The following is an 18,821-nucleotide window of genomic DNA, read 5'->3' on the forward strand; positions in this document are numbered from 1 at the left end:
AAAGGGGCGCCTGGGTGGCTCAGTGGGTTAAAGTCTCTGCCTTCAGCTCGGATCGTGGTCCTGGGGTCCTGGGATGGAGCCCCGTGTTGGGCTCTCTGCTCAGCGGAGAGCCTGCTTCCTCCTCTCTCTCTGCCTGCCTCTCTGCCTGTCAAATAAATAAATAAAATCTTTAAAAAAAAAAAAGTTCCCATAAAATCTATTATTACACCTCTAATTTACCTCCATTTAGACATCTTATTTTAATAAATAAAAGGGAAAGCCAATATTTAATTTATAAAGTTTTATTTTTGTATATGTGCTAAATCTTAGGAACTGTGGACAATCTTCAGTCAGTCTGTTGGCTTGTAAAAGGCTGAGAAGTGTGTGATCTGGGTGGTAAATTTCCTTTGGGGAATCTGGATGATTTAAAAAAAAAAAAATCACTCATTTCCAAGTTTAAAACATGGTGCACCTTTCCCCCCTTTTTTCTTTCACCTATGAATTTGGAGGAAAAGCGCTACATTTCTGCAAATGTAAAATAATTGTTATAAATAAATACAGTCGGCAGCAAGTTCTTAATACATTTAGCACTTTTTGTAGTGATGTATGACACCCAAAACCTTATTTTCAAACACTAAACACTCATGTAGGTGCAGGACCAATTTTGGTTGAGCACTACTATAGAACCAGTACTGAATTTTTTTTTTTTTTTTTTGTTTTCCTCAGTAACACAAAAACGGGGTAGGGTGGGGTGGGGCGGGAAGGAGGTTGTTTTCTTTTCTTTGCAGTATGTAGTACCTTCCAGCTAGAGACCAAAGTTGGGCACTTAATAAGGAAAAGGCAATTTTCTTATCCAGTTAGAATTTTAAATAAGGCAGGATATATCCACCAAATTAACCACAAAATTCAGCAAAGTAAGAGTTCATGGGAGAACAGAAGCTGGAAAAATACCAAGAAAAAGTGGAAGGAACCATTTTTTGTTGGAGTAGTCATCTGAAAATTCACAGACTGTTGCTTTCATTTACAAATGTAATTTCAATAAAAAAGGCTCCTCATCTTTTTAACCACTGCTAGGATTAAATACTTATCATTCACTAATAAAAGTTAATCATGAAAAAAATATAAAACATTTTAATAATTCTAAATTTGTATATATAACAGCTAAAAGACACAAAGTTGGGAAATTATCAGAGAGAAAAATCAAGGAAAGACAAAAACCCCAAGTATGATTTATGTTATTTCTGCCTCTATAATGCTGAGCATGAAAATTTAGTTGGTGGAGGGCTTAGAAACAGCAGCAATACGGTTTTTACCAAGTTGTGCACGGAAATACTTAGATCCAACAGGGCAATGCCCTTGTTCACAGATTTAACAACAAAAATAGCTTTAGTCTTTATGTTAACAGTAGCATCTGTCTTCTATGAAGTATTCATGCCATTTAGAATCCTGGGGTGCTTCTTTGAAAGGAAGACTAGTGATTCTGAAACAAAGGTTTAAAGTAGGAATTATATATATGGCTCAAGAAATCAGTTGAGGGAGAATTAAATTATCTTTAGGCACTTTGAAGACTTGGAAGTTTAAATGTGCCATTGATGTTCAGAAAAAGACCTCGACACCACCATGTTGCTCTTACAGTAACATGCGCCTAAAATTTCCACTTATATGTTAATGCTTAAGAAGTTAAATAGAGAAAATAACTCACACAAACAAAAATAAATCTCCCTGTTCACTTTCCCTTGATCCTGAGCACAACATAGACAGCTCTTCCTCAAATGGAGGGGAAAAGGATTCAAAAGCTCTCACCTGGCACAAGGGAATTGTCAATTCAAAGCAACCAAGATGGGATCTCCCTCCAAGGAGAAAAATTCACAGCCTTTTCAAATGTCAAGTTTTTTGTGTCTAGGAAGTCATTAAAAAGTTTTTAAATTAAGTACATCACATGTTTTGTTAAGGAGCAGGAAATACAAAAATCACCTCTCATCTGGTGAAAAGGTGTATTTAAGGATAGCAAATTGTCCAAATACAGTTAACCTATTTTGCTTATTGCTAAGGAAGCCTGGAATTGAGGAACTTTTAATTTAAAACTATCAACTGGAATTGCAAACAGTGTGTAGGATTTTGCTCCAACTTAAACTCAGATGTAACATACTTAAGGTAAAAACAGGATCTGTCTGGTGTCAAAATTTCCTAGTGTTACAGAAAACCTAGAAGCACAGATGGACTATAGAGTACTGCAAATAAGATACCCAAAGCTTTATCTTAAATACCTGCCCCTTTTAATCACAAAATAAAGCAATTCTCAATTTTGTTTCTGCTTTGTTCAGTTCCAACTATAGCCTTTTTGACAAAACATTTTCCTATTAACTAAATTGTAAAAAATACAACCAAGCTTGTGCTCATTAAATATACATGTATATAAAAAACATACAAAAAGTACAAGATTGATTATGTTAGGAAACTTTTACAGTGTCAACATCCTGTTTTCTCTAAATCTTTAGTCAAGGGCCAAAGGTCAAATCTTTCTGTGCACAAAAACTCGATGTGACTGAACTCCTGAATTCAGTGTCATGCCTAAGCATGCTATGCACAGAATTAATTTATTATGCAGTCCTTCAAAAAAAACCAAACCAAAACAAACAAACAAACAAAAAACCCAAATCAACAAACAAAAAAACCCAAAATGGACAAAAAAAGTAACCAAAAATAAAAGAGAGGGGGGGACAAACTAACCAAAAAATAGAAAACCAACCCAAAAACAAAAACAAAAACACACCACAGGACAAAAAGTTCTTCATAAATCAAATTCTATTTGTGAATTCAGCAAAATAATTTCTATAAAATAAAACAGCAAAATATTTAAATAGAATAGGGTGGACTGTATCTGTTTGCAGGGGTATTTGGTTTTTAGACAGGTTTCAAAAATTACACACATTCAAGTTACCAATTCTCTTTTAAATACAGTATTAACTGATGAGTTCCTTATCTTTAATTAAATGTTTATGCTGAAATTATGATACCTCAATCAGATTAACTAACCAGTAGTTTCCTTTTTAATCAAGACCCTGCTTCGAACATTCAAAGTTTTGGAATAATGGAAAAGGAGCTAGGACAATTCTTGCTTTCAAGTAAAACTGTGCCTGAGCAGAAACTCAGCCAGATAAGCTTGGTGCAGTGGCGCTCCAAGTACTGTGGGATTCTGGTGACTTCCACTTCACTGGGGTCCAGTGGAAGCAAAGTTCTAGAAGATTCATCTAATAAGCTCTACCAAAGAAATAACAAGCACACCAAATACAGTCTTCTATTATGCTCCAAGCATCCTGGCATAGCAAATTTTTGCATATTTGTTTTAAATCTTTAAAAATTCCCATTACTGATATTTAAATTTCTTTATCCCACCCAGAGATTGAACTGTCAAACATTAGACATAAGCAACATATGTGTAACTGAAAACCGCCTGTTTCTCACATTTCTCCCCTTGTTTTATACTTATATTCTAGGTGTAAGAAGGAAAAGCTCTGAGCAATACAGCTGTCACACTGGGACAACTGCTGTCATTAGGGTAATTTTTTCCTCATTGGCTACACTAACCTGGTGTGAAGCCATGCTAAATGTTACAGCATAACTATAGCTTCAAAGTGATTAACCTAACATCAGAATTAAAAAGGCAATGAAAAAGATCTAGAAACAATATTACATCACCAATTTTCCACATCAACCAAATAATTTAAAGGTTACCAGCCTTATATCATTGCTCATAGTAAAACTGACTCCCGTGGCAAAGAATTAACATGAAACTATTGGTGTGGTTGACATGGATGGGCTGTTTTGTTGCTGTTGGTTTATTTTTTTGTTTTTGTAAAGGAGCAGATCCAACTGCCATGAGGCAGTCAACACTGGTTGCAGAGTGCAGTGGGAAGAACAAGAAAATTAACTTTTGTAGTTTTTGTAGATCTGTGAGTCTCCTCAAGAAAAAAGTTTCTTGCTTAAGAATTAACAGTCAAACATTAATATACTATATACACCTTTGCCATTTACACATTAGCATCAGGCCATTTATTACAAAACACTATACACTTTCCACTGCAGGCGGGTTATATATTGACAGCAAATTTCTGCAGATAAGACAGTGAATAAACTCTCCACTCCATGTTGATTAGGAATAGTTTTTCTAGTTTTAAATTATTAGCCAGACACAGAAAAAGGTTGGACTGTAAGGCCTGGGTGCACAGTCTTGATGGAACTAGTTAATTATGTGCATTTCACTGATCCTTCGTCTGAGGTGGGGATACTTCTTCACTGCCTTCGTAATTTTCTTGTGCTCGTTGGCCAGTTCTCTGAGGGTTGTTCATGTGATGTGCTGCTGGGCCTGTATACGGCTGTCCATGCACATGGTTATTCTGGGAAGGGAGAAGAAATCAATGTTAAAAGTTTTCATATAGCGGGGCACCTGGGTGGCTCAGTGGGTTAAAGCCTCTGCCTTCGACTCAGGTCATGATCTCAGGGTCTTGGGATCGAGCCCCACATCCAGCTCTCTGCTCAGCAGGGAGCCTGTTTCCCCCTCTCTCTCTGCCTGCCTCTCTGCCTACTTGTGATCTCTGTCAAATAAATAAATTAATTAAAAAAAAAAAAGTTTTCATATAGCAAACTTTAAAATCATGGGCTGAAATCTGTGGACACGTAAACATTTCTTTTATTCCCAGGACTTACAAAGAGTAAACATCCTTGGGCTAATGCTGAGAAAGAAAAAAAAAATTGTTTCAAAGAGAAAAGCTACGGACGCCTGGGAGGCTCAATGGGTTAAGTGTAAGCCTTTGGCTCAGGTCATGATCTCAGGGTCCTGGGACTGAGCCCTATATCAAGCTCCCTGCTCAGCAGGAAGCCTGCTAGTCCCTCTTCCTCTACTGTGCCCCCTGCTTGTGCTCTGACAAATAAATAAAATCTAAAAGAAAAGAGAAAAGCTAACCTAGCCCCAAACCCTAAACAAAACCAGTGTAAAGCTGTATAAATCTTCAGCCAAAGTGATTTTTAGTGCCCCAAATTATTTAGATGTAAGTCCAACAAATAAGGGATTAGTTTGTTATTGTCTATTGTCAAAAACACTCACAAAATCATCTGTGAACTAGAACCCATCTATTCTGACTCTTCCAAGCACCTGGAAGCTTCTATATGATAATGACAAATATGACTGACCAGTCATATGAGATCTGCATTAGCAACAATCTTGAACACAGAACAGTGTTAATGGAAATGACAACGTTAAGGAAACATGGACAAGCCAGGCATGATTGATACATGAGCTTTCTCAGAGCTGAGGAAAGTAACTTTCTTCCTTATGAATTTGATTTCCTAACTTTTAAACCTGTGAACCCTCATTTTTCTGTATGTTCCCACCAGTCAAGAAGATTTTAGGCCTTTCTATTATTTGTATTATGAAAATAAATATGCTGAAGGGTCATTTTCTAATTATTGAATACACTTCTATTTCCATCCCGCCCCTTTCTTACATAGGCTCCACGCCCAACCTGGGGCCCAACTTGGGGCTTGCACTCACAATCCTGAGATCAAGACCTGTGCTGAGATCCAGAGTAGGACCACTTGGGGCGCCTGTGTGGCTCAGTGGGTTAAAGCCTCTGCCTTCAGCTCAGGTCATGATCGCAGGGTCCTGGGATTGAGCCCCGCATCGGGCTCTCTGCTCAGCAGGGAGCCTGCTTCCTTCTCTCTCTCTCTGCCTGCCTCTCTGCCTACTTGTGATCTCTGTCAAATAAATAAAATCTTAAAAAAAAAAAAAAAAAAAAAAAGAAGAAGAGTAAGACCATTAACCAACTGAGCCAGCCAGGTGAGAATGCCTTAAATAATGGTTCTGAAAGTATGGCTTCCAGACTAGCAGCAGCATCAATCACCTGGGAACATGTCAGAAATGCAGATTTTCTGGTTCCACCCTCAGCCTAAAAGAATCGGAAGCTTGGCCTGGGGCCCAGCAATCTGTGTTGGAACAAGCCCACTGGGGAATTCTGATGCTTGTTCAAATTTGAGCACCATTGCCTCAAAAGACCTGAATTGGTCACCTCTGGGTTTTGGAAAGAAGTTATTTTAGAAAGTTTCTTTATCTAAATTTTTAAAATTTACTGATCATACACAAACTTTTATGGACATCTACCAAATCCTTGATATTTTTCAACAATCTTGAGTGTCAATGAAGTCTTGGTTAGGTTATGTAACCAAGAACAATTGCCTTCATTGCCACATCTAAAATGTCTTTGGAATCCATTTGTAGACTCAGCCTAACAGGAAATGTCCTAATCCTTTGTACTAAATATTATCATTTAATGTTGACATCAATCACCACATAGTTTTACTGAGTGTGAGTACAAAGACAGGCACCTATCTGACTAGGAAGACACCACAGGGGAAGTTCAAACACATCGCACTGTGAAGCTGCCCCAGCTATTCCTCTTTTGTTCATGCTCTAAAGGTAGTCCAGATAATCCCTTTATTACTTTGCAATCACAACAAAAATTTCAGCCATTCTTTAAATAAAGCATAAGAATTGTCTAGAGGATAAAAACATAAACCAACCCGATTTACCTGTTGATACTGAGATCCAGGTGAATGGGGGTATAATGGGGCATCTTCAGGTGGAGGTGACTCATGCTCATCTGGGGCATCTTGGTCATCTGGCTCCTAATTTTAAATAATCAAAGAATTATGTAGGCAAATTCATATTGAAGTTTTTCGTATCTGAAATAAAAATTTAAAAACCTACAAAACTGACTCAAGTTTCCTTTTACTGAGATAAACTGAAACAGTGAAAAAACCTGATTTGGGTCTCTTCAGAAAGACTACATGTCAGGCAATTTTAGAAATTTCTCTATAAAAGAAGGCTCCCTCATTAACTTAAGATTACATATAGTAAATACTAAAGCAAACAAAACCCAGACAAAATTCCTTGATACTATCATTAACAAACACTGGCCTATGAAGTAACAAAGTGCTTTTTTCCATTTCTTTCTTTCTTTTTCTTTTTTTTTTTTTACCTCCTCTGGACAGAGTTCACAAGCTTTTGCAAGTGTCATCCTAGCACTATGTGATCTCTCCAAGAAATAACCATTTGATGTTTCATTGCTCTGCACTGGAGGAGACCAGTTGTTGTAAGTGTACTGAGGGTTGCCAGTGTATGGTCGTCTTTCAAGTTCATCTCCAAGCCATTCCACTGCCCAGGTCCACTTTCTTTTAAGATCTCCGTTGCCCTTCAAAAGAAAATAAAACCATGTATGGAAAAGGTTTTGGAATATTTCTTAAAGTTAACTTAAAATAACAACTCCAATACCTCATTATATTTGTCTTTAAAATGGAATCCCTAACTCTGATTCAGATTTTTACAAAATTATAAGAAAAAACCCTCACCTGCAGAATCTGGTAAGCAACAGGACAATTGCTAAAAAGAGCTACCATACATTTTATACACTGGTATGCTCTTTTTTGATAGTGATTCTTAGAGCGCTGGATTGTGTCAAACAGCCCATCTCGGTCATCTGGGATTCCTTTAAGTGCATTATGAATTCTGAAAAAGAACCAAATATATAAAAAACTTGTAAAATCAAATAGAAGCCAACATTTATTGAGTGCCTACTATGTGCCACTCAATAAAGATCTCTGATGTATCATGTCATCTAATGCTGGTCAGCAGGTACTGTTAAACCTATGAGCCACCCAGGCGTCCTTCTATGTATACTTTAAAGTGATTAAAATGGTGAATTTTGTAAGTGAGTTTTATCTCCACAAAGAAACATTACCTGTGTAGTGTGGAATTAGAAAACAAATTAAAAAACCTTATATACCAGAAATTTTACTTATTAGAATGTTCCAAATCAAAATGCAAGTTTGTTTTTTGGCATTATACGCATTCATAAAATCTGTCTGGAAATCACAACTCCAGCAATTTTGCAAAGTTTTTTAATTTCAGACTAGTCAATCATACAGGCTTGTTGCTGTTTAATCGGAAACCCTTCAGTGTATATTGTTTTTGCTTTCAGTTTTGTCAAGTGATAATGAAGTATTATTAAGCCATTCTTTTTGCCACACCACATTTTCTTCCCATTAGTTTTAACTGCTTTCAAATACCATTTTTATCTATATCATCATCTTTGCCTGCCTTGTTCCTCAATGCCTGATAGTGCCAGGCACCATGGTAGATACCCCATAAATATTCAAACATTGCTTACCGAATGAAGCAAAAAGCTCACTATGAGAAAGTTTTTTCAAGCTTGGGCGAGTGACTCATAGTAACAATACTTTACTAATCCCTTTACACAAAAAGTCAATTGTCCATATTTAATCTAGCAAATGTGCCTTTACCATTACAGCTTGCTATATAATGAATGAAGAGAACTACAATGTAACCAACTGTATTAATGCCGTAAGTCCTTAAATATTTTTTAAGTAAAAAGAGAAGAAGTTAGACTCCATTAAAAACAACTTTTCTTTTTTTGGGGAAGGAAAGGGCCAAGGGAGAGGGAGAGAACGAATCTTAAGCAGGCTCCACTCCCAGCACAGAGCCTGATGCAGGGCTCAATCTCACAACCCTGGGATCATGACCTGAGCCAAAATGAAGAATCAGATGTTTGGGGGCACCTAGGTGGCTCAGTGGGTTAAGCCTCTGCCTTCGGCTCCGGTCACGATCTCAGAGTCCTGGGATCGAGCCCTGGATTGGGCTCTCAGCTTGGTGGGGAGCCTGCTTCCCCCCTCTCTCTGCCTACTTGTGGTCTCTATCAAATAAATAAAATCTTAAAAAAAAAAAAAAAAGACATTTAATTAATCAACTGAGCCACCCAGGTGCCCCCTAAAAACACCCCCACCCCGCCTTTGAGGATTTTGTTTATGAGAGAGAGAGAGAGAGACAGACAGACAGCAAGAGAGGGAATACAAGCAGGGGAAGTGGGAAAGGGGGAAGCAGGATTCCTGCTAAGCAAGGAGCCCGATGTGGGGCTCTATCCCAGGACTCTGAGATCATGACCTGAGCCGAAGGCAGAGGCTTAACCATCTGAGCCACCCAGGTGCCCCGCTAAAAACAATTTTTTTTTTTTTAAAGATTTTATTTATTTATTTGATCACAAGTAGGCTGAGAGGCAGACAGAGAGAGAGGAGGAAGCAGGCACCCTGCAGAGCAGAGAGCCCGATGCGGGGCTCGATCCCAAGACCCTGGGATCAAGATCTGAGCCGAAGGCAGAGGCTTTAACCCACTGAGCCACCCAGGCACCCCCTAAAAACAATTCTTAAGAAAAGTTTCAAATCCTATAATCATACTGAGAAGGGTACTGGACAGTGCTCAAAATACATGCTTACAGTTTTGGAACTACTACATTTTTTGTCTCATGAAAACTGATTTTTGGCTTGATGCTATTTTTGCAACATTATTAATGTTAAAATTAATGTTAAATCCATGATGATAACTTTGGAGATAATTTGGAAATATTCATGAATTCTGACATTCGCAATCAAAATTATGTTTTAAGCATTTTGTCACTACAGAATTGTTCTCAAGTTGCTGTTTTAGTTTAGTTTATTGACAGACATATATAAATTGTGGACTATTTCTGAAAATCAAGTATTGTACTATCATCCACATGGGGAGGGAAGTTATAAAATCTGGCAGAGTTGTCAATGAATTCTGTATTTTACTATCATCTATAATTGTTGGGATCAAAGATCATTTATTAAACTTTATGGCCAAGAACAAGATGGAGGAATTCTGGAGGAAGCTTGAGTAGGACAGTAGGATAGTTATGCTGGATAACCTCAGCTTAAAAAAAAAAACAAAAAAAACAAAAATGCACTCAAATTCTCATATAATGAAAAACTAAAGTCGATGTTCATTATTCAAAGATTCTGTATTTGTGATTTTGCATACTTACTAAACTTTATTTGTAATGGCAGAAAACCAGCATGCTGCTTTTGAAAAATCTGGACCAACATGTATGTTCACAGCTGAAGTGGAACAAAGTGACACTTTGCCTTTTTTCAGCTTACACTGTAAAGGAGTGTCCTTTTTGTTATTTAGTGAAACCCTTTCTATACTGTTTGTGCTTTTTGTTGACTTCAGGGTTTTGTTGATTTCATGGTTTAAAACCCTTCCTACACTGTTTGTGCTTTTTGTTAACTTCATGGTAGTGAAGAGTTACCTAGTATTCTTCAGTGCCAAAAGGCTTTGCAGAGAAAATATTGCATTAAAGAAGCTTTATTCAGGGGCACCTGGGTGGCTCAGTGGGTTAAGCCGCTGCTTTAGGCTCGGGTCATGATCTCGGGGTCCTGGGATCAAGCCCCACATTGGGCTCTCTGCTCAGCAGGGAGCCTGCTTCCTCCTCTCTGCCTACTTGTGATCTCTCTCTGTCAAATAAATAAATAAAATCTTAAAAAAAAAAAAAAAAAAAAGAGAATACAGCTAACATGAATAATGGGAACTGACTGTATTTACTTACCTAAGGACGATTTTTAGATAACCAAATGTGACCTCATATGACACACTCTTAAATGAATGCAATTTAATCCTAAAATAATCCGAGCACATCATTAATGAAATTAAGTTATTTACCAAAAGCCTATGCTAGTTTTTCTTAATTAAAAAAATTTTTTTTGATACCTAGGAGCAAGTATGCAACGTGGGCAATGAAAAAAAGTGAAATCAAATGAGGGAAGAGGGAACTTTCTACCAATTTTTAAGCTTTTAAGGTAAAACCTTTATTAGATCTCTGAGAGGTAAAAATGTAAAAAGCGGGGGGGAAGCACTGGCTGGCAGTATCAGTTAGTTTAAAAGTTGGGCAAGTAAGAAAGAGCATCTACCTGTGAGTCTGCCAGGAGTCCTCAATCAGTAAGATTTGCAAAAGCAGATCCAAATAGGGCCGCAGTTCATAAGTGTAGGAATATGCAACCTAAAAACAGGAAAAGACACCATGAATAACTTATTTAAAGGAATAACGAATCAAATGAGAGAGACATATGAATGTTTATTGTCCTATTAACCTGCCAGAGAAGTTCACTGAGGACAGTAGATGAGAACTGAGGATTCTCCCAGCAGCAAAAACGAAGCAATTTGACAGTTTCCTCTGAGTTACTGCAGTCCTCAATGATTTTCTTCACATAACTTGTTCTCACAAATAAAATGTCTGCCACATTCTGCTGAATTGGCATTATAGGTTGTGATAAATTAGGATCACCAAAAGGATTGGGAAGAGGAGGATTACCTAGAATACAGATTTGTCATCAATGAAAAACTAATAGGCTTCTCCATAATAAAAATAATATCGCTTTCACCACAGAAAACAGTGTATGAATTTTGTATTTTAGAAAAATAACATTTTAAATCAATATTCCTAAGTACCATGAAGAAAGTAGTTTTAGGCATTACAATGATCAGATAGACTAAGATGATAAAATGCAAACTTTAAATGCCAACACTGGCATATAACCTATATGAAAAGTTAAAAATTTTTTTTTTGGTTTGTTTTGGGAATATCTAACCTTATTTATTTTTTATTAACATATAATGTATTATTTGTTTCAGGGGTACAAGTCTGTGAACCATCAGTCTTACACAATTCACAGCACTCAACACAGCACATACCCTCCCCAATGTCCATCACCCAGCCACTTCTTCCCTTCTATCCCTCCCTCCAGCAACCCTCAGTTTGGTGAAAAGTTAATTCTTAAACTACTTCATAAAGTATCCAGTAAAGTACCCAGGAGCAAGCAGAAAGAAAAAAATCCCCTTTAAACATGTGAAAAGATGTAGAACCCCAAATATTATAGATTGTCAGACTCTGGGTTTTATATTTAAACATCTTCAGAATCACTTTTAACTGGGTACTATGTATGGCCAGCAGTATTTTAAAACCAATGTAAAGGATGGAGCATTTGACTTTACCATTGATTGAAGACTGCATTCTTGAAGAGACATTGCAACAGCGGATCAGCTGCGACACAACGGAGTACAATTTGCCTAATTCAGCATACTGATATTTGATTGGAGGACCTGGACCTTCATCTAAAGACACAAGCATAAAGGTGGCAGGTACATTCAATTTCAGAAGTTGTGTCTTCTCTGCCACACCTACAATGAAGAAGGAAGAAGAGGGAAAAGGGGGAGAAGAATTACAAAAGAGAAAAGACTTAGGATGGTAAGGACTTCATAATAAAGCAGTTATCTAAAATATTTTTCTGTAACTGTTATAACCAGAAGACCACTCTTATTTAACATTCAGAGAATGATTTAACCAGAACAAAAATCTCTGTGGTATAATTGGATTTAAGTTTTAAAACGGTCAAAGACTCGATGACATTCCAGTCAAACCAGGTATAAAGAAAATGAATGCTTTCTATGGCCTGAAAGTGTGGGGTACTGGCCTAGACGGCAATCCTCATCACAAGGGAGGATGATGAAAACTGAGTGAGAAATAAAAATTCTTTTATATATTGCCTCTCTACTTTCTTCCACAGCTGAGCTACTTGAAAACCATGCCTGAACTTGGTGTCATCTCTATTTTCTTATTTCCCCCACTCCTCAAGTCATGCCAGTTTGGTTTCTGCCCCCTTTCCCGGGGTAAAGCTAAGGAATAGTTCTAAACCGTAATTGCTTCCTCTCCCTCTTGGATTCCTCTCTTTTCTTTCAGCCTCTTCTCCTTGGTCTCATTTCTAAGTCATCCTTTCTCTGTCTCTGAGAAATGGTTGCTGCAAAGTTCCCAGGCCATTATCTCGTGCTGTATGCTTTTCCTGCATGATCAAACTCACTCTAATGGCTTCAAGTTCTAGCTCTCTTTGTTCAGATGATACTAAGGTATTTCCAAGACAAACATCTTAAGTGTTCTACCAAATACTAGACATCATTATTTGGGTATCCGACAGGCTCAAACTCAATTTGTCCAAACCTGACTCATCACTTTACTCCCCTATCCATGTTCTTCCTCCTGTGTTATCCTCTCTCAGTACATGGCACCGCTATCTACTATCTACTGGGCATCACTTCCCATCTCTTCTGGGTTTCCCTCCTCTTAATACCCAATCACTAAATCCTACCGACTTCACCTCTAATAAAAAGCATCAGAATCTGTCCACTTTTATCCCCCTCATTGCCAGTTCCCCAGTACTGGCCATAATGGTCTTCTGCTATAAATCATTTTAATAATATCTAGTCTTATTTCCCTGCAATCCATTCTACATTGTAGTCTGAGTTATCTTTCTAGAGGTATGTCTATTAAAAACTCTACAGTGGCTCATTACTGACCTTAGGATAAAGTCTAGAACCCCTCATGAGGCTTGCCAGATAGCATGATCAGAGATCATTTCTAGTCTGAGTAACTTTCACTTCCTCCACACACTGAGTTTACTCCAAGTCTTTGCATCTGCTGTTCACTCTGGATAGAAAGCCCAAACAACCAATTCCCACATCAACTTCCCCATTAAGTCTCCTGTATGCCCCAATTCTAGTCTGGTATCCCTACTACATACTACCATGTACCACTTTGTATTTTTCCCTATTATAGCCATTAACATACTTTATGGCAGTTATCTTTTTATTTGCTTCTCTATTTCATTAGACAACAGTCTGTCCTTTTTAGTGTCATATTCCAAGAAGTATAATAAATATAGGCCCACAATCCCTTATCTGAAATCCTAAGATTCAAAAAGCTCTTATCATAAATATAAACAGGAATTCTTTCATAAAGTTGGTGTCAAAATGTGTTTGGTGGGAAAAGCTGGCCTGAACTGTTAAGAGACTATTTATAGTCTTCGTTTATCCCCTCTCAGGGTGACTACTCATGCTTTACTGTAGAAATATTAATGTGTATGATTGTAAGGTGTTGTCTTGGACTCTGTTATAGGGATGTTGCACAACACATGGTATATATACTGCCTTACCTTTCTTAAATCCACACAATCCTGAACCCCAAAGCATATGTGGTATTAAGAATTTCATACTAAAGTATATGGCTCTGGGGACGCCTGGGTGCCTCAGTCATTGGGTGTCTGCCTTCAGCTCAGGTCATGATTCCAGGGTTCTGGAATCGAACCCCTCATCCGGCTCCCTGCTTGGCAGAGGGCCTGCTTTTCCCTCTCCCACTCCCCCTGCTTCTGTTCCCTCCTCTCTCTGTGTCTGTCAAATAAGTAAGATCTTAAAAAAAACTTTATTTATTTATAACAGAGACAGCAAGAGAAGGAACACAAGCACGGGGGAGCTGGAGAGGGAGAAGGAGGCTCCCCGCAGAGCAGGGAGCCTGGTATGTGGCTCGATCCCAGGACGCTGGGGATAATGACCTGAGCCAAAGGCAGATGATTAACGACTGAGCCACCCAGGTGCCCAAGGTGCTCCTCTTTTAAACTTTTAAAGAAGTTATTCAAATCTGGCCAAATACTCATTAGCACTTAAGATTTTAAATGGAATGCCTCAATAAATTAATCATTTTGGGAACAATGCACTGATACCTGATTAGTAAGAAATTTTTATAATTTGAGGGGTGCTTGGTTGGCTCCGTTGGAAGAGCATGAGACCCTTATCTAAGGGTTATGAGTTTGTAGTCCTACATTGGACACAGAGATTACTTAAATAAAACATATAGAAAAAAAAAAACAGAAAAAGAAATTTAATAATTGTAATCATAGGAAATTTACCACCCCATACAAAGCCAATAACAGACACCAAATGACAATGGAAGGATTTGTGATAGTATCATCTTTTAATTCAACAAACATTTATTGAGTGTCACTGTGCAAAAAATGCTGATCTCTGTAATCTCACTGGGTAGTAACACAAAAATGTGAACACAATACAAAACAACAGAAGTAGAAGACAACGTATTTTTAAGTATTCTGGGATCACTGATCAGATGATATTAGAAAGGTTAGAGAAGGAACATGTTAAACAGAGGTAATAACAAATAATAGGGTAACTGAATATGTATTATTATCTGTAATTTTAATTTAGTGGACTTCAATAAAAACTTAGTTCAGACCAAGTCCTTAACTCAAACTTGGAGGAGTATCACAACCACCCAGGGACTTTTTGAAAATGTGTTCCTTGTGCTAGCTCTGAGAATTCTGATTGAGTTGGTGTGGGATGGGGCCTAAGAGTATTTTCAAATCCAGATAGATTTGGCACTACTGTTTTAGGAGATAAAAAAACATGATTAAGACACAGATTCTGGGGGTGACTGGGAGGCTCAGTGTGTTAAATGTCCAAACTCTTTGATTGTGGCTCAGGTTGTGATCTCATGGGTTTCTCTCTCCCTCTGCCCTTTCCCCTACTTCCTCTCTCTAGAAGAGACAGATTCTGGCCTCTATGTACTGCAGAGATATACATAAATAAAGTACAAGGTGAAAAGTGCAGTAAAAAATGTTTCATCATTTGACTTAGAAGACTTTGCCGCTTAATACATTAAAACAGAATTATAGCGATTTAAATTCTTACCTAAATTGGCATACATTACAAACAGATTGAAATACTGCTGCAAATGACGCCCATGCTCTGAAACTTCCCTTCTCAAGAGATTGAGAACTGCCCTTAGTAGGTGATCGCTTAGGCTTAAGTTGTCATAAGCCTGTAAAGGATAAAACATTGGCTATTTTCCAGTGACAAGATATAGGCACAGTATAATACATAAAAAGGGGACACACACCCATACCCACCCACGATAAATATAAGGCAGAAATTTTTAGAAGGACTAATCACACAATGAACAATTAAAAAGGGTTGCTTTTTAGAAAAGGGAATGAAGATCTGAGGTAGATTTCATCTAGAGACTTCATCATGATGTTTTAATTCTTAATAAATGGAAGTCCATTAAAAAAAACCTTTACAAATAATTTATATAATAATGTGTACAATTAAGCCACTGCTTGTAACTGAACGAACACAGAAAATTCTGTGGTTGTTAAAGAGCTAATAATTGCTATACATTGCTGCGAAGTACTTTTACCGAACTCCTAGATAACAAATGGTGTGGGTGTGTGTGCACACACATTTGTTCGGTAAACATATCAAACAGATGTACATGTATTTGTGACTTTAACTTCCAGGGAAGAGATCTGTAAGCATTTAATCACTAAAAAGAAAACCAGGCAATTACCTGACTAGAAGGTCCGGGAGATGCAAAAGGGGAAGGACACGGCCCATCTTGCAAGGAAAAATGTGCAATAAAAACTATAAGTTTTGCAAATGCACCCCTTACTTCTGCACTGGGGCACTCCAGAAGGTATTCAGAAAAGCGATTTGAAACATTAAAAAGGACATTGTGAGCAAACCAAAAACGGACATTCTTGCTGTGACGAAGGAGAATACACAATGCATCATACCTAAGACAAAACAAAAAAAAATTTCGAATGTCAATTTACTGTAATACAAATATGAGTCTCTATGAACGAAATAAAAATCAAAGACCCTCTTTTACTTCTGAAGGGAAAGAACCAGCAATGGTTGCTTCTAGTACCAACACTGTAGGTGACTACAACTTGGGGCTCTTCTCAAAGACTGACAACACAGAGATGAAAGCTTGTCCAGTCCTCTACAAACTCATTACCGAACTCTTTCTAGATTCAAGGACAAGACAATCCCTTCCCTAACTTTCCTTGAGTATCTTACCACTGGAGTACATAAAAATTGTTCAATCAAGGTATTATAATGGTCTCTATACTCTCACAATCTGAAACTTAGGACACTCATTTTATTTGTCACGTTTTTAAATCTATGGCAAAATTTAATCTAGGGAAGTTAAAACTACTAATTTCTGGATTAAGTAGCTCAGACTTTTTAAGTATTATCCTATAATCTTTTGTACTGGGACATCAAAGATAGGATGCAAGGTAAGAGAAACAGAAGCCAGCTTCAGAACAATGAAAGGTCATGTTTAGCGTAAGTTAATTATTTTAATATCATCTCTCTCACTATTACTATCAAGAGTTTTTGGGGATGCCTGGGTGGCTCAATTGGTTTAGTGACCACCTTCAGCTCAGGTCATGATCCTGCAGTCCCAGGATCAAGTACCACGTAAGACTCCCTGCTCGGCAGGGAGTCTGCGTCTCCTGCTGACTTTTCTCCTCTTCATGTTCTCTCTCTCATAAATAAATAAATAAAATCTTAAAAAAAAAAAAAAAAAAAAAAGATTGTATTTTGCTTTCCAGATCTGAAGTAAGATGGTCGTTGAGTTGGAAAAAAATAAAGCAATATATTAAAGAATCAAACTAAATGCTAGGATAATAGGAATGAAAACCCAAAGCAATGTACCAATCACTGGCAGAGCCACGGACGATTTTCTTGGTGTGAAATCCTGTGGTAAAAAGGAACCTAGCAGCAAGCTGAATACTAATCATAGTGATTTCTTCTGCTTCAGGCAACAGGTGATCTTGCCCTATAAAAAAAGGCAAGATACATTAAAAAAAAAGAATTTCTATGTCTAAGCTCCATTTTCAAACAAGTCTACATTTCCACTGATTTCTAGAAGTCCTAACTTTGCTAACTACCCCCCGACCAGCTACTTACGAAATAATTCTTAGTTCAGTAAAGGATGTTTCAAACTAATGCTTGAGTCAAAAACAAATTGTTATAATAAACAAAAGCTCCTCTGTTTCCAAACACACCACACCGACAATATATACTGCTCAAAGGTAACAGTTATCTGAAATATGGCTTTGAAACAGCCCCAAGTAGGGGTGCCTGGGTGGCTCAGTTGGTTAAAGCCTCTGCCTCCAGCTCACATCATGGTCTGGATTGAGCCCTGCATCGGGTTCTCTGCTCGGCGGGGAACCCGCTTCTTTCCACTCCCCTCTCTGCCTACTTGTGATCTCTGTCAAGTAAATAAATAAAATCTTAAAAAAAAAAAAAAAAAAAAGCCCAAAGTAAAAATGCAAATATGTTGATGCTTCTAAGAAATCTTGCAAGTAAACTAAGAGTAACGCTTTTACTAAGAAGCTAAACTCTTGATACTTACCTGGTGGAGGATTTAAGTAAACACCGTTACACGTAAGCAGTTTTTTCATGAACTGAAAATATTCTAAACTGTACTGCATTCGGTTATGCATGAATTGCACATTCTGCTTCCGTACACTTCTCTCGATGGCTGATGGCATAATAATCTGATGGGGTCTTGTGGTGATAGCAAGCTCAGATATGTATCTTATCAACTCATCGCCCTGGTCTATAGTATCCAATCGTTCATAAAAAAGAATGTAAGCATTCCACCACCTTTTCTGGCGCCTGTAGGACATGCGCTTCATCATGTGATCAAATACCTCTCCCATATACTCTCCGCCAAAACACTGGTTTTTCATTTCTTCGTCGTCATCCATTTTACACTCTGTTACATCTCCATCGTCAAATTTATACCAGCGATTTCTCTCACCATCTCCACCATTCCTTTGAATGATGTAAGAATAATAATGTCCACCACTTGCTTGGCCACTGTGTACCAGCACGCCCACGAGTCTGTATTTCGTGCTTCCTGCCGTCTCACTTTCAGACTGCTCATTCTGCTGTATCAACTGACTCTCTGGGTTTACATTATCTCCTTCCAGCTTTGCAACACCTGCGACTGTGTAAGGTTCCATGTCCAGCTCTCGAGGAAATTCAAAATAATCATTGAATTTGATTGCACATTCTCTTTCCCAGTCATAATCGAATCTTTTCAGTTGGATAGCAAGAACGGGAGGTAATTTTTTAATTAGCAAGCGCTTTACGGTATCAACCTAAAATAAACAGAGCAAGTTACTAGATGTTCTTCTATAATCCATTGCACAAAACAAACTATAAACCCGTATTATTAAATTCTCATGAAGACTAACTGGAGGTTGTAAGTGTAAACAAA

General features: G+C 37.7%; 1 protein-coding gene across 2 annotated transcripts in view; it reads right to left on the reverse strand.

Annotated features, from left to right (window-relative positions):
* Positions 1-2,766: 2,766 nt before the first annotated feature.
* Positions 2,767-18,821, reverse strand: part of USP9X (ubiquitin specific peptidase 9 X-linked) — a 162,332-nt gene continuing 146,277 nt past the window's right edge. For both annotated transcript variants that reach the window (XM_059385039.1, XM_059385040.1), the window contains exons 35-45: positions 17,949-18,702; positions 17,246-17,369; positions 16,092-16,317; positions 15,434-15,563; positions 11,897-12,082; positions 10,996-11,216; positions 10,816-10,904; positions 7,384-7,540; positions 7,014-7,226; positions 6,565-6,660; positions 2,767-4,376 (exon numbers count right to left, since the gene is read on the reverse strand). In XM_059385039.1, coding sequence (XP_059241022.1) covers positions 4,239-4,376; positions 6,565-6,660; positions 7,014-7,226; positions 7,384-7,540; positions 10,816-10,904; positions 10,996-11,216; positions 11,897-12,082; positions 15,434-15,563; positions 16,092-16,317; positions 17,246-17,369; positions 17,949-18,702 — 2,334 coding nt within the window. In that variant the 3' untranslated portion in view covers positions 2,767-4,238. The remainder of the gene's footprint in view (positions 4,377-6,564; positions 6,661-7,013; positions 7,227-7,383; positions 7,541-10,815; positions 10,905-10,995; positions 11,217-11,896; positions 12,083-15,433; positions 15,564-16,091; positions 16,318-17,245; positions 17,370-17,948; positions 18,703-18,821) is intronic.

This window comes from Mustela nigripes, chromosome X, assembly GCF_022355385.1.
Source record: "Mustela nigripes isolate SB6536 chromosome X, MUSNIG.SB6536, whole genome shotgun sequence".
NCBI classification, from domain to species: Eukaryota; Metazoa; Chordata; class Mammalia; order Carnivora; family Mustelidae; genus Mustela; species Mustela nigripes.